Source organism: Nerophis ophidion, linkage group LG02, assembly GCF_033978795.1.
Source record: "Nerophis ophidion isolate RoL-2023_Sa linkage group LG02, RoL_Noph_v1.0, whole genome shotgun sequence".
NCBI lineage: Eukaryota > Metazoa > Chordata > Actinopteri > Syngnathiformes > Syngnathidae > Nerophis > Nerophis ophidion.
In genome coordinates this window covers 16,900,865-16,913,748 of record NC_084612.1, presented here as the reverse complement: position 1 = coordinate 16,913,748, position 12,884 = coordinate 16,900,865, and the positions used below count along the sequence as shown (strand labels likewise).

Below are 12,884 nucleotides of genomic sequence, written 5' to 3'. Positions count from 1 at the left end.
AGGAAATAATAGCCACAATCTCCAACGAAGGCTGTTTTGCCAAGGAAATGCATACCAAAACTGAACTGAATCTTTGTATGGATCGAGCTGACCTAACATGAGTCCACAAGTCGGTGGCCGCAGTAGTACATTCTACCCTCTTAGTTAGGTGAGGCTAGCCTGATGCTAATCCAGATTTAACTGAGACGAAGGATCAGGACATGATTAGGCTATCGAAGGATTTAACGTTGACTAATCGTATTCCAACCAACCACACTTCAATTTAATTACCATTACTTTCTTATTTGCTTGGAGACACGTGACGCTATTTGCGCAACAACTTTGACTTGTATTCTGTAATACACGCAAAACAGTAATGGGCATATAAAATGACAACATTATACTCTTACAAGACCACTTCATTAGACACAACAACAATTAAATAATTAGATTTACAAAGTTAATGTGTGAAGCTAATTTGTAGTTTGTAAAACCGCATTTTATCACATGAAGAGGTGTTTCTAATATTTGTGCGTGGCTAAACAAAGTCATTAAAATGCAGTGCATCTCAAAATCAATGTCAACCACAACAATAAGCATATTGTTACATGAATACCTGTAATGCCTTAAATATGACCACAAAGTGTTCATAAAATTCTTCACACTATGACCAATTCTAGCTATTGAAATAACGTCAGATCACCTTGAAACTTTTAAGCCCGGTATTGTTGCCAGACACAGTTGAGTCCAATTCTGACGCTGCCGTCAACCACCTCTCCTGCGAAACGTGGTAGAGTTGGATCATGCTGCCGAGTTTCGCTGTCGCAATACGATGTCCACAGACGTCCAAGGTTGATGAAAGTTTGGACGCTGTTACAGTGCGTATTAGTCTGAGGAGGTGAGTTGCAGCCGCAGGGCGTGGCATCAATGCCATGTGTTTACAAATCTGTGCAAAGTCATTGGCAGATTACAGCCTTCATCTTGCTAATACGCTGAGCTTTCACTCTTCATCCCGTTGAACTAACGTGACTCCAATGCACCCGTGTTGGTTTGACTCCTCTTTTATGATCTTTTTACAGGTTAAATGTTTTTTTCATGTAAGGTGGCACGCGACTGTGTCCTTGTTACAATCTGATTGCATTGGGCCCAAGCAGTAGACAACATTCAGTTGATTGGGTAGACATTCACTTGTTGAAGCGAATTAGCAGCACCCAGAAGACTTGGGTCAATTTGTATCACCTGGAACATGGTTTGTCTTGATCACATTTAGGGAGGGCCTTTGTCTGTTAAGAATACACCTAATGTCAACATCGCAATTTTCCATCTTCATAGTGACTATTGGAGTATTCTTTAAAGCAAGCAAAGGAGGGATGCCACCTGTGTAATCCAATCCTGCAATGTCAAGACAGGGGTGTGACGCTTAACACCTGACACTCAATTTTACCGCCCTGTTGTGTGAATGTTACCGTTGCTAGGGTTGCGCTATATAAATAATATAATTTTGACCGATGACAAAGCTTTTAATTAGGGCTGCATGATTATTGAAGTCGAATCAAAGTTGAGGTTTTAATTAGTGCAAAAAATAACTGCAAAAGGCTCAGCGTTTTTTATCCACGCCATCACTGGAATTTGAGTGACAGAAATGTTGGCCAATCAAAATTGTTAGGTTTGTTCATCTCTCGCTTGAGACAGGGAGAAAGATTTTCCACTTTGTGCATAACTCTCAGTCCATCAGACCGTTTATTTAACAGTGGCATTACCTGAAGAGAGTGACCCCTCTTTTCAGTCATGTTTTTGTCTATTTGGGACCTGCATAAGTCCCAAAAATGTGAAATCAAACCATAAGAGGCATGGCGGAGATATTTAGAAAACAATTTCCTCCATCAGGGTTTGGTCTGTAAAAGATAATCATAGCAAAACTTGGACCAAATAACCCCTTTGCATATTACAGTATGGAGACAAGGAAGTGTTATAAAACAATCTTGATATGACTCCTTTAAAAAAAAAACTGAAATGAGATAGCAGGTCCATTCTATGCGTCATACTTGATCATTTCGCGTTATTGCCATATTTTTGCTGAAAGGATTTAGTAGACAACATCGACAATAAAGTTCGCAACCTTTGGTCGCTCATAAAAAAGCCTTGCCTGTACCGGAAGTAGCAGACGATGTGCGCGTGACGTCACGGGTTGTGGAGCTCCTCACATCCTCACATTGTTTACAATCATAGCCAGCAGCAGCGAGAGCTATTCGGACAGAGAAAGCGACAATTTCCCCATTAATTTGAGCGAGGATGAAAGATTCGTGGATGAGGATAGTGAAGGACTAGACAAAAAAAAAAAAAAAAAGGCGAGGGCAGTGGGAGCGATTCAGATATTAGACACATTTACTAGGATAATTCTGGAAAATCCCTTATCTGCTTATTGTGTTACTAGTGTTTTAGTGAGATTATATGGTACCTGAAAGTCGGAGGGGTGTGGCCACGGGTGTGGTGACCGCCAGTGTCGCTGAGGGAAGCCACGCAGCTGCAAGAGGGCGCAAGCTCCGCTCACGTCTACGGTAAGAGCCGACTTATTACCACAATTTTCTCACCGAAACCTGCCGGTTTACATTTGGTCGGGAACCATGTTTGCTTGACCGTTCTGTTCCATATTTAAGTTTCACCTTCGGGAATTTTAAACAAGGAAACACCGGCTGTGTTTGTGTTGCTAAAAGCAGCAGCGATACATCACTTCCCACCTCCATCTTTCTACTTTGACTTCTCCATTATTAATTGAACAAATTGCAAAAGATTCAGCAACACAGATGTCCAGAATACTGTGTAATTATGCGATTAAATCAGACTACTTATAGCTTGGATCGGGCTGGAAAAAAATGTCCGCTACAACCGGTGACGTCAAACGCACGCTTCATCATACGCGTCATCATACCGCAACGTTTTCAACAGGATACATTGTGCGAAATTTAAAATTGCAATTTAGTAAACTAAAAAGGCCGTATTGGCATGTGTTGCAATGTTAAGATTTCATCATTGATATATAAACTATCAGACTGTGTGGTCGGTAGTAGTGGGTTTCAGTAGGCCTTTAAGGGCAAAAAACAAAGGATTTGAATCAAGAGCATATTTAAATATTTAATGTATACACTACCATACTGTGTTTTTGTCTGATTATGACTGATCGAAAAAGGTAATGATTCCAAGATCTTGAATGAACTGCCCCTACTTGCTATTGAAATGATTTAAAAAATGTGTAGTGTTTTCCAAAACTAATGTAAAGTATCCAAACAACAGAAGAATAAATGCTTATTACATTTTAAAAGAAGCGTAGTTAGAACCATGTTACAACAGAAGGTAACCAGATATTAACCAATAGTAAATTAACAAGGAGATTATAACTAAGAAAATAATATAACCGGAAATGACACGAAATGTCAGCAGCGAAATTAGGAGCATTTGTAAACTGTTTTGGAATTCTTCTTTTATCATTTACATACGAAATAATACATTGTGGTATATATTGTTATCACAAGAGGAGGCAATATACATTGTGATATAGATGCCATGTCACCTAGTTGTCGCTTTCTGACAAGTATTTAATAGACCAGACCAGACGTGGAGATCTAATGATGTGATTGCGATGTGCTGTGTCACAGTGTGCTAACAAAGGCACACATTTGCGGCAAAATAATGCTAAATGGCTTCTGTGTAAAAAGTATGAGAAGTAAATGTCGATTATGGCTCTGACGCAGCAATGTTAGCGGAATCTCTGTCTCTGTGAAAGCGGCGACTGTCTAAGAGCCCTTCAGGCTATTAAATAAAAAAATGATATGCATGGTCAAAAAACACAAGTTGCTCTACATAAAGGGGAACTGTACTTTTTGGGAATTTTGTCTATCATACACAATCCCTATGTAAAAGAAGAACACATAATTTTTTGTATGCTTTCTAAATATTAAGCCTATGGGAGTTGCCCTACTCTGCCTATAAAGCCCTTAAAAAACAAAAAATCACCTTCATTAAAGTTTATATTCACACTGTAAGTATATATGTAATTTAGCAATGTGCACATTTACAAAATAACATTTCATATTTATGTACAGTATCTTGCTCATTTCAATTCTCCGTGGCGCATTAATTTAAAAAACGCATCACGTTTGCTTTTTTTTCCCCAACATCACTGATACTCATTGCAGACTTCATGAGAGCCAAAAAACATAATAGAACATCACTTACTGTACAAGGTTTGCTGTCATTAGGATGCAGATTTATATAATTTTGTTATAGTCCTGTTTAGATGATGAATGACTCAAAAACCATGCAAAGAAAAGGAGGGGTGGAACCATGCGTTCTTTTGTGTCCATCCCATACATCCATTTTCTACCGCTTGTCCCTTTCGGGGTGGCTGAAGGTGCTGGAGCCAATGTCAGCTGCATTTGGGTGGAAGGCAAAGAACACCGTGGAAAAGTCGCTACCTCATCGTCGTTCTTGCCATTTCTTGGTCTAGATTTGTTGTCAATAGTTTACCAACATGCCGGACTACATTCTTATCTTCTACTATCCAGGTTAGAGGCATAGTTTATGATCGACAATAAACTTTCACAAACAAGGAAGCACCTTACCGCTAGATCAGTGGTTCTTAACATTGTTGGAGGTCCCGAACCCACCAGTTTCATAAGCGCATTCACAAACCATTCTTTAGTGAAATATAAAATGTTTTGTTTTGTTTTTTTAAATTGAAGACAAAATTTTATGTTTTTGTTTTTTTACTGGTGCACAAAATGAACCGTGCATGAACATCACCTTGTTCAAAGAACAAAACCAACACAGTGCATGCATTCACAAAAAATTACACGCTTGCAAATCAGTGTGGCTTCTGCTGTTGCATTTTGAGAGACCTGTTCAGATATGTGTGGCTTCACCTTGGCAAGTGCCACTCTCAAGTCATTTTCACAGCAAAGTATGTTTCTTCGTTTTCCACCCAGCTATACAACACTAGTACACAGCTCATGAAAAACAATATTTTTGCTATTGTCATTGCAGGTGGGCCAAGATGTTGCTCACATGTGCTCCACTGAATGCTTACCGAGTTTTTGAGTTTGTTCACGCATATGGAAAATTAGAGGGAAATTTGTTTGGGAGTATCCATAATACGGCGATAGGGAAAAGTTTTTATTTACACGATGAGTTGGGTGTGTCTTGACCTCTGTGGCTGAGGCGACGCCGAAGCCCTGAAGATGACTCACCGAACCCAGGTTAAGAACCACTGCGCTAGATGTCAATATAGGCACACAAGCTTGTGATCACGTCGCCGCTATAAATGGTTTGTCTGCGTTAGTGCTTATAATAACAATTTCACTAATACTTAGTTACCGTATTTTCCGCGCTATAACCCGCACCTAAAAACCAAAAATTTTCTCAAAAGATGACAGTGCGGCTTATAACCCGGTGCGCCTTATATATGTATTAATATAAATATTTATTTTCATAGAGTTTAGGTTTCGCAACTACGGTAAACAGCCGCCATCTTTTTTCCCCGTAGAAGAGGAAGCGCTTCTTCTTCTACGGTAAGCAACCGCCAAGGTAAGCGCCCGCCGGCCTGGAAAGAGGAAGCGCTTCTTCTTCTACGGTACGCAACCGCCAAGGTAAGCACCCGCCCCCGTAGAAGAAGAAGCGCGTGGCTAATCCGATTCATTTCATTTGTGTGTTTCTGTAAAGACGACCACAAAATGGCTCCTACTAAAAGACACGCGTACAACGCAGAATTCAAACTCAAGGAAATAAGTCACACAGAAGAACACGGAAATAGAGCAGCAGCGAGAGAATTGAACATAAATGAATCAATGGTGCGTAGGTGGAGGAAGCAACAAGATGACCTGCGCCAAGTAAAGAAGACAACACAGTTTCAGAGGGAACAAAGCAAGATGGCAACAGTTGGAGGACAAACTGGAACAGTGGGTTGTTGAGCAGAGAGCAGCAAGCAGAAGTGTCAGTACCATCACTATTCGAATGACGGCAACAGCGCTAGCAAGCGAACTTCACTTGGATGATTTTAAAGGTGGTGCTTCTTGGTGTTTCCGGTTCATGAAAAGACGCAATCTCTCCATCCGCACACGGACTACTATTTCACAGCAACTGCCAAAAGACTTTCAAGAAAAGCTGGCTACTTTCCACGCATATTGTAAAAACAAGATAGCTGAAAAAAAGATCCGGCCAGGAAGGCAGGATTCATGGAACTGCCGGACAACAACAGCGACACTGACTCTGATGACTTCGACGAGACGGAGCCCACCATTTTGGATGCCGTATTCGCCCAATTTTTTAATTCAGACACCGAAGAAGAAAAATTCGAGGGATTTGTGGATGAGGAATGTTTATTTTGTGTGCTGTGACATTAACGTTCGAGCAAAGTTGGGTTATTGATGTTGCTATTGCTCTGCAATATTTTGAGTGTTACTATTGTTGTGATTCCACATTGGCACACTGGTTTGTAATATTAAAGTTTGACTGACCTATCTGACTGTTTTTTTGACATTCCCTTTAGCGCAGCGTGGGCGCGGCTTATGACCCGGTGCGGCTTATAGGTTTACAAAGTTTTTAAATATGCCATTCATTGAAGGTGCGGCTTATAACACGGAGCGGCTTATAGCGCGGAAAATACGGTAATATTGAAGTCATGAAATGTAAATGGAGTATTGTAGGCGATGTTTGCATGGTTATTTATTGGGTGTTATGGGCGGAATAAAGGAACTCAAATTGGCTCCATTGTAAGCTGACTTTTATTTATGAGCTAAAATGCATTTTAAAAAAAATGCATCCGTTGTCAAACCTTTCATAATGATTGTGAACAATAGGCAAAATTCCCCCAAAAATGCAGTTCCCCTTTAAAGAAGCTGCATGCCCCAGTTAGGTGGCTGCAGAGAGCTGCAAGGATTTTACCCGTCCTTGTTTTGGTATGATTGCAAGGAAAAAAATATGTGTTACAAAAAGTAGTTCAAAATATGTAATTTAGACCTGCTAACATACAGCAGCAACAAGAAATGACCTTTATGGAAACTGTTTCAGAACTAGCTGCATGAAACTATGAGACTATATACATTAAACAACTACACTACTAACTGACCTAAATAACTACTTCTCATGTTGACTATTTCTGGGCATTATTTTTTTTTTTCCTATTTTTTCCTAGACGCTACATAGACAAATATTATAAAAATAAAATACATTTAACAAAATCTAATTAAATAAATATCTGAAAGGCCTAATTGTAATAAATACAAATACAAAAATATAATACAAATATATAACAAAACCAAACTTTAATCCGAATCTGATTAGGGTATTTACATGCGGCTTAATGAAAAATAAAAAAAATCCTGCTTGTTTGTATGCAACATTACATAACAGAGTTTAATCCAATTGTACTTTTAGCTGGGTTTGCAGCTAACGATTATTTTAATAGTCAACTATTCAGCCATTATATTTTCTATTCGTCGACTAGTCTAACGATTATTGCTAATGATCTACTAAACTTGTTTGCGTCTGACTTGATTTTACCTCATTTTTAAACCTAATGTACGGTAGTAAATTCAATTGTAACAAAATGAACTCAATTATTGGGAAACAAATGGTTACAATTAACTACACAAAGTATACAACCACAGTGAAAAATAAAAGCAAAAATTATTTTAAGTTCATTGAGCTGTAACTATTCAAATAAAAGAAAAACAAAAGTGTAACCATGAACAGTCTTGGCAGTCGATCAATTAATGTCTTATTAAGTGACTTTTCATCATTTGTATGTTTGTTGATGAATTATTATAACTGAAGCTATCAATTGAAGCTAATCGTTGCAGCTCTTCTTTTACCAATGAAAAGGAAAAGCATATTCCCATTACATTTTGATAATCATCCGAACATTGGTGCTCTAAAAAATCTTTATAGTTAAGTATAAAAATATTTAAAAAATTGTTTTTGGCTTGTCAAAGTTGTAGTTATTACAAAAAATTACAGTATTTCTAAAAAAAATAATAGCTTCAGGTAAAGATTGGGTCATCAAAACTTTACAAAGCTACATTCTACTGAAAAAATGTGTGTATTATCACTGCTCAGGAAAGAAAGGCGCTACAGATGACTTCCACCCGATTTGACTGCTAATATTAATTTAATATCAAAACCACTTTACAACAACACACAAAGCATCCAAAACAGCCTCAAAAAGGAATGTAAAAATGTTTCACTCATATTCCCAGTAAAAGGCATTAAAGGAGCGGCTGACTTTCTGCTGAGGCTCTCCATCACATGACGCTACTCATGTGAGAGGCCGAGGCTGTTTTTCTGCTCAGCATGACGCTTTGGTTACCGCAAAACTATGTTGAAAAATACGTTAGCAAAGTGTCGGATGAAGAGGAGCTTTTGCGGACAGTCCGGTCCACTTTGGATCAGCCAAACTAGGGTCTGATCAGTATCCTGCAAAGAGGCTGTGCTGCATATAATCAGATTAAGTGGGTCAATGCTGACTGCAGAGTTAACTCGTTTGCTACCTTGGAGAGCAAGAGTGTGTTCCTCAAATGCAACAGAACGCAAATATGTTTTAATTGGCTACTGGACACTGCAACCATGCAACATAATAACAATTAGGGACATATTATGTCAGCAATACCACAATGCATTTTTAAAACAAAATGCAACAATTTGTACTTGAAAGACCAAAGACTGCAAAGTATATATGTTTTTTTTTTTGTTTTTTTTTACAAAAACTGGATAATAAGCAGACACTTTTCTACATACACAAGTAGAAAGGGTGTGTCACCATGAGGGTTGTCCAACACAGGATTAGTCAATAACTTTGCTTCTTCCTTTTCTCATAATAATATAATTTGTTTAAAAAACATGCAAAAACTTACTTGGACAAACATATACTCTAGTTCCCGGTTCATGTTGGCCAAGCTTCTAGCTCATGCTTCTTTGGAATGGATGTCTCCAAGACTCAAGAGTCCCACTCTAGCAATCACCAATCTCAAGAAGCCTTCCCGTAGAGTTTATAGGCAATCTGCAGACATGACCGATGCTCCACAAGCTCGCAGATCCTGTGACAATTTAAGTGGTCCTCCCCGCTGTCCATCATCACAACTTCCCGTCCTCCTTTGGGATCACATGAGACTCAGGGATAGAGGAAGGGAGACAAGGCTTTCCCACTAAATGCTCCCGCCGCATGATTCCTGCTTCTGCCACACTGGACTGACAATTTTCACTTTTTTTTTTACATAACTACCTCGACAAAGACACTGAACCTTAGATTTAAAACACACAAACATGCAGACATCCTCATAAACTGGTCTTTGCAGCGATGTCAGCATGCCACAGCATATAGGATGTGACTGTGCTGCCACTTAACCAAGTTGTCTCAGTAATCTAATATACATGTTCTCATGCCACTGACAAAATAGACCACTGGTAATGTGTCCAACAACAACAAACTTTTGAAATATTATGATTTAAAATTTCATTCAAAAGGTCTCATATTGGCAGACTATTTTTCAACATTTTTAGTTCAGTCTCAGAGGTTCCACAGGCATGTATTGGAGTGTGTTGGTCAAAAACATTTTAAAAGGGCTTTTAATAATCCCAACAGGGAACATGATGAGAGTGTTTGAGCTGTGTTTGTCCATTATGCACCTTATCTACTTTTTACACATACAATGCAACTCTGCACTTGTCCAGTACAGTCACTCCAGGATTTTGCAGGCTTTTTGTTGCAACCAAAGTGCCTGAATTCGCTGCAGTGTTTTTTTAATGGGAAACTTTTATTTTCAAATAAAACTGAATCAACTCATGATTATATAAACTTGCTAACAATGGTGTTGATTTTAACCGTAATCTAAAAAAAAAAAAAATCACAGAATTCAAACTAAAAATTGGCAAACAAACGTCCACTGATGTTTTATCACTTTATACCACACAGACTTATATTTTCCAGGCCAAGGACCCAAAAATGGAGAGAAAGAACAGGGACCTCCTACTTTTATATCCTTTATAAAGTTGTGTTTAAAATTAAACTGGTCCTCAAGGTACCTTGCACAATAACATTTGTTATTGTGCAATACTAAGGTATTCAAATAATACAGTATTGCCCCACTAATAGCTATCTGGCAACTAGTACACTAACCGCTAGCTGTCAGCTAGTGCAGCTTAACACCAGCTGGCATCTAGAGCGCTATTTGCTAGCGATCCTATATTCTAACATGAATTTAATAATAGGATATTTGATTTATGCTTTTATTATAAACTTGCAAAGTACATACAGTGAGTAAGGTGGACATGCTCCTGCCATTTCTAAACTACATTGTGTAATTTAGATCAATGTTAATTAGCATTTCATTATTGCAGGGAGAATATAAAGAAAAACATACATTTTTTAAGTTTATTCGGCCAAAAAGTTCACGACCGCCTGCAGTAACTTTGCTGACCCTCTGTTGTAGACCTTTGTACTAAATGGCAACAAAAGCCCATACTTACAGCTCATTGAAAAATTAATGTATTGTTTTAATTCATTATAGTAATAATTTAAAAACACAGCCAAGGTACTTCATTATTGTCCGCTGTCTGCTCTGTAGTCCACAAGTTTTAAGTGGTTGTTCATCCTAAGCATTTATGTTCAAACACATTTCACTCCGCACATTAAGAGCATTTATGAACTGTTTAGAGCGAAATAAAGATGTAATTTGAGATTATCATCACACTTCAACATTTCTGTCATGTAAATAAATGCTAACTAACTCTTTGCCAAGTCAGCAATGTAAATATAATTATTTTCTTATTTTCCTTTTATAAATATAGGCTTATTTCATACATTTAAACTATAAAAGTGAGGACACTGTTTTGTTGTCAAATGTTTATATACTATTTTACCCAGAAGGCTTACCAATGTAGACGAGAACCAGCAGTCGGTCTGCCTGGTCTGAGCTACCCCGGAGGACGACTAGTTGGAGCAAAAAAAAAAGTTAATAAATATATTGACACATGTTGCTGTTTGACTACAGAAGATATGTCTACCCAAGAATCAAATATAAGTTTTGATTAGACAGTTTACATGCTCATTCGAGCACTGCTCAGAGGCAAATTCAATTGGCAAAAATTACACTAATTGATCTCACCGCTCTCACCCTCACCGCTGGTGGACACCAGCGGTGAGGGATGCCGTCAAGCTGAAGAAGGAGTCCTACCGGGTTCTTTTGGCTCATAGGACTCCAGAGGCAGTGGACAGGTACCGACAGGCCAAGCGGTGTGCAGCTTCGGCGGTCACAGAGGCAAAAACTCGGACATGGGAAGAGTTTGGGGAAGCCATGGAAAATGACTTCCGGATGGCTTCGAAGCGATTCTGGACCACCATCCGCCGCCTCAGGAAGGGGAAGCAGTGCACTGTCAACACCGTGTATGGTGCGGATGGTGTTCTGCTGACCTCAACTGCGGATGTTGTGGATAGGTGGAAGGAATACTTTGAAGACCTCCTCAATCCCACCAACACGTCTTCCTATGAGGAAGCAGTGCCTGGGGAATCTGTGGTGGACTCTCCTATTTCTGGGGCTGAGGTTGCTGAGGTAGTTAAAAAGCTCCTCGGTGGCAAGGCCCCAGGGGTGGATGAGATCCGCCCGGAGTTCCTTAAGGCTCTGGATGCTGTGGGGCTGTCTTGGTTGACAAGACTCTGCAGCATCGCGTGGACATCGGGGGCGGTACCTCTGGATTGGCAGACCGGGGTGGTGGTCCCTCTCTTTGAGAAGGGGGACCGGAGGGTGTGTTCCAACTATCGTGGGGTCACACTCCTCAGCCTTGCCGGTAAGGTTTATTCAGGTGTACTGGAGAGGAGACTACGCCGGATAGTCAAACCTCGGATTCAGGAGGAACAGTGTGGTTTTCGTCCTGGTCGTGGAACTGTGGACCAGCTCTATACTCTCGGCAGGGTTTTTGAGGGTGCATGGGAGTTTGCCCAACCAGTCTACATGTGCTTTGTGGACTTGGAGAAGGCATTCGACCGTGTCCCTCGGGAAGTCCTGTGGGGAGTGCTCAGAGAGTATGGGGTATCGGACTGTCTTATTATGGCAGTCCGATCCCTGTACGATCAGTGTCAGAGCTTGGTCCGCATTGCTGGCAGTAAGTCGGACACGTTTCCAGTGAGGGTTGGACTCCGCCAAGGTTGCCCTTTGTCACCGATTCTGTTCATAACTTTTATGGACAGAATTTCTAGGCGCAGTCAAGGCATTGAGGGGTTCCGGTTTGGTGGCCGCGGGATTAGGTCTCTGCTTTTTGCAGACGATGTGGTCCTGTTGGCTTCATCTGGCCGGGATCTTCAGCTCTCACTGGATCGGTTCGCAGCCGAGTGTGAAGCGGCCGGAATGAGAATCAGCACCTCCAAATCCGAGTCCATGGTTCTCTCCCGGAAAAGGGTGGAGTGCCATCTCCGGGTTGGGGAGGAGACCCTGCCCCAAGTGGAGGAGTTCAAGTACCTAGGAGTCTTGTTCACGAGTGGGGGAAATGTGGATCGTGAGATCGACAGGCGGATCGGTGCGGCGTCTTCAGTAATGCGGACGTTGTACCGATCTGTTGTGGTGAAGAAGGAGCTGAGCCGGAAGGCAAAGGTTTCAATTTACCGGTCGATCTACGTTCCCATCCTCACCTATGGTCATGAGCTTTGGGTCATGACCGAAAGGATAAGATCACGGGTAAAAGCGGCCCAAATGAGTTTTCTCCGCCGTGTGGCGGGGCTCTCCCTTAGAGATAGGGTGAGAAGCTCTGTCATCCGGGAAAGAGCTCAAAGTAAAGCCGCTGCTCCTCCACATCGAGAGGAGCCAGATGAGGTGGTTCGCGCATCTGGTCAGGATGCCACCCGAACGCCTCCCTAGGGAGGTGTT

The 12,884-nt window shown here is 40.5% G+C and overlaps 1 protein-coding gene across 8 annotated transcripts in view; it reads right to left on the bottom strand.

Annotated features, from left to right (window-relative positions):
• The window catches only part of myo5aa (myosin VAa), a 106,033-nt gene that overhangs the window by 80,985 nt on the left and 12,164 nt on the right, over positions 1–12,884 (bottom strand). For 4 of the 8 annotated variants that reach the window (XM_061878096.1, XM_061878112.1, XM_061878105.1 and 1 more), the window contains exon 1: positions 683–818. The exons of 1 other annotated variant lie outside the window; for it this stretch is intronic. In XM_061878096.1, coding sequence (XP_061734080.1) covers positions 683–784 — 102 coding nt within the window. In that variant the 5' untranslated portion in view covers positions 785–818. Of the gene's footprint in view, positions 1–682; positions 819–8,882; positions 9,026–12,884 lie in introns of those variants that run through there. 3 more of the 8 variants (XM_061878142.1, XM_061878151.1, XM_061878119.1) reach the window with 2 other exon arrangements.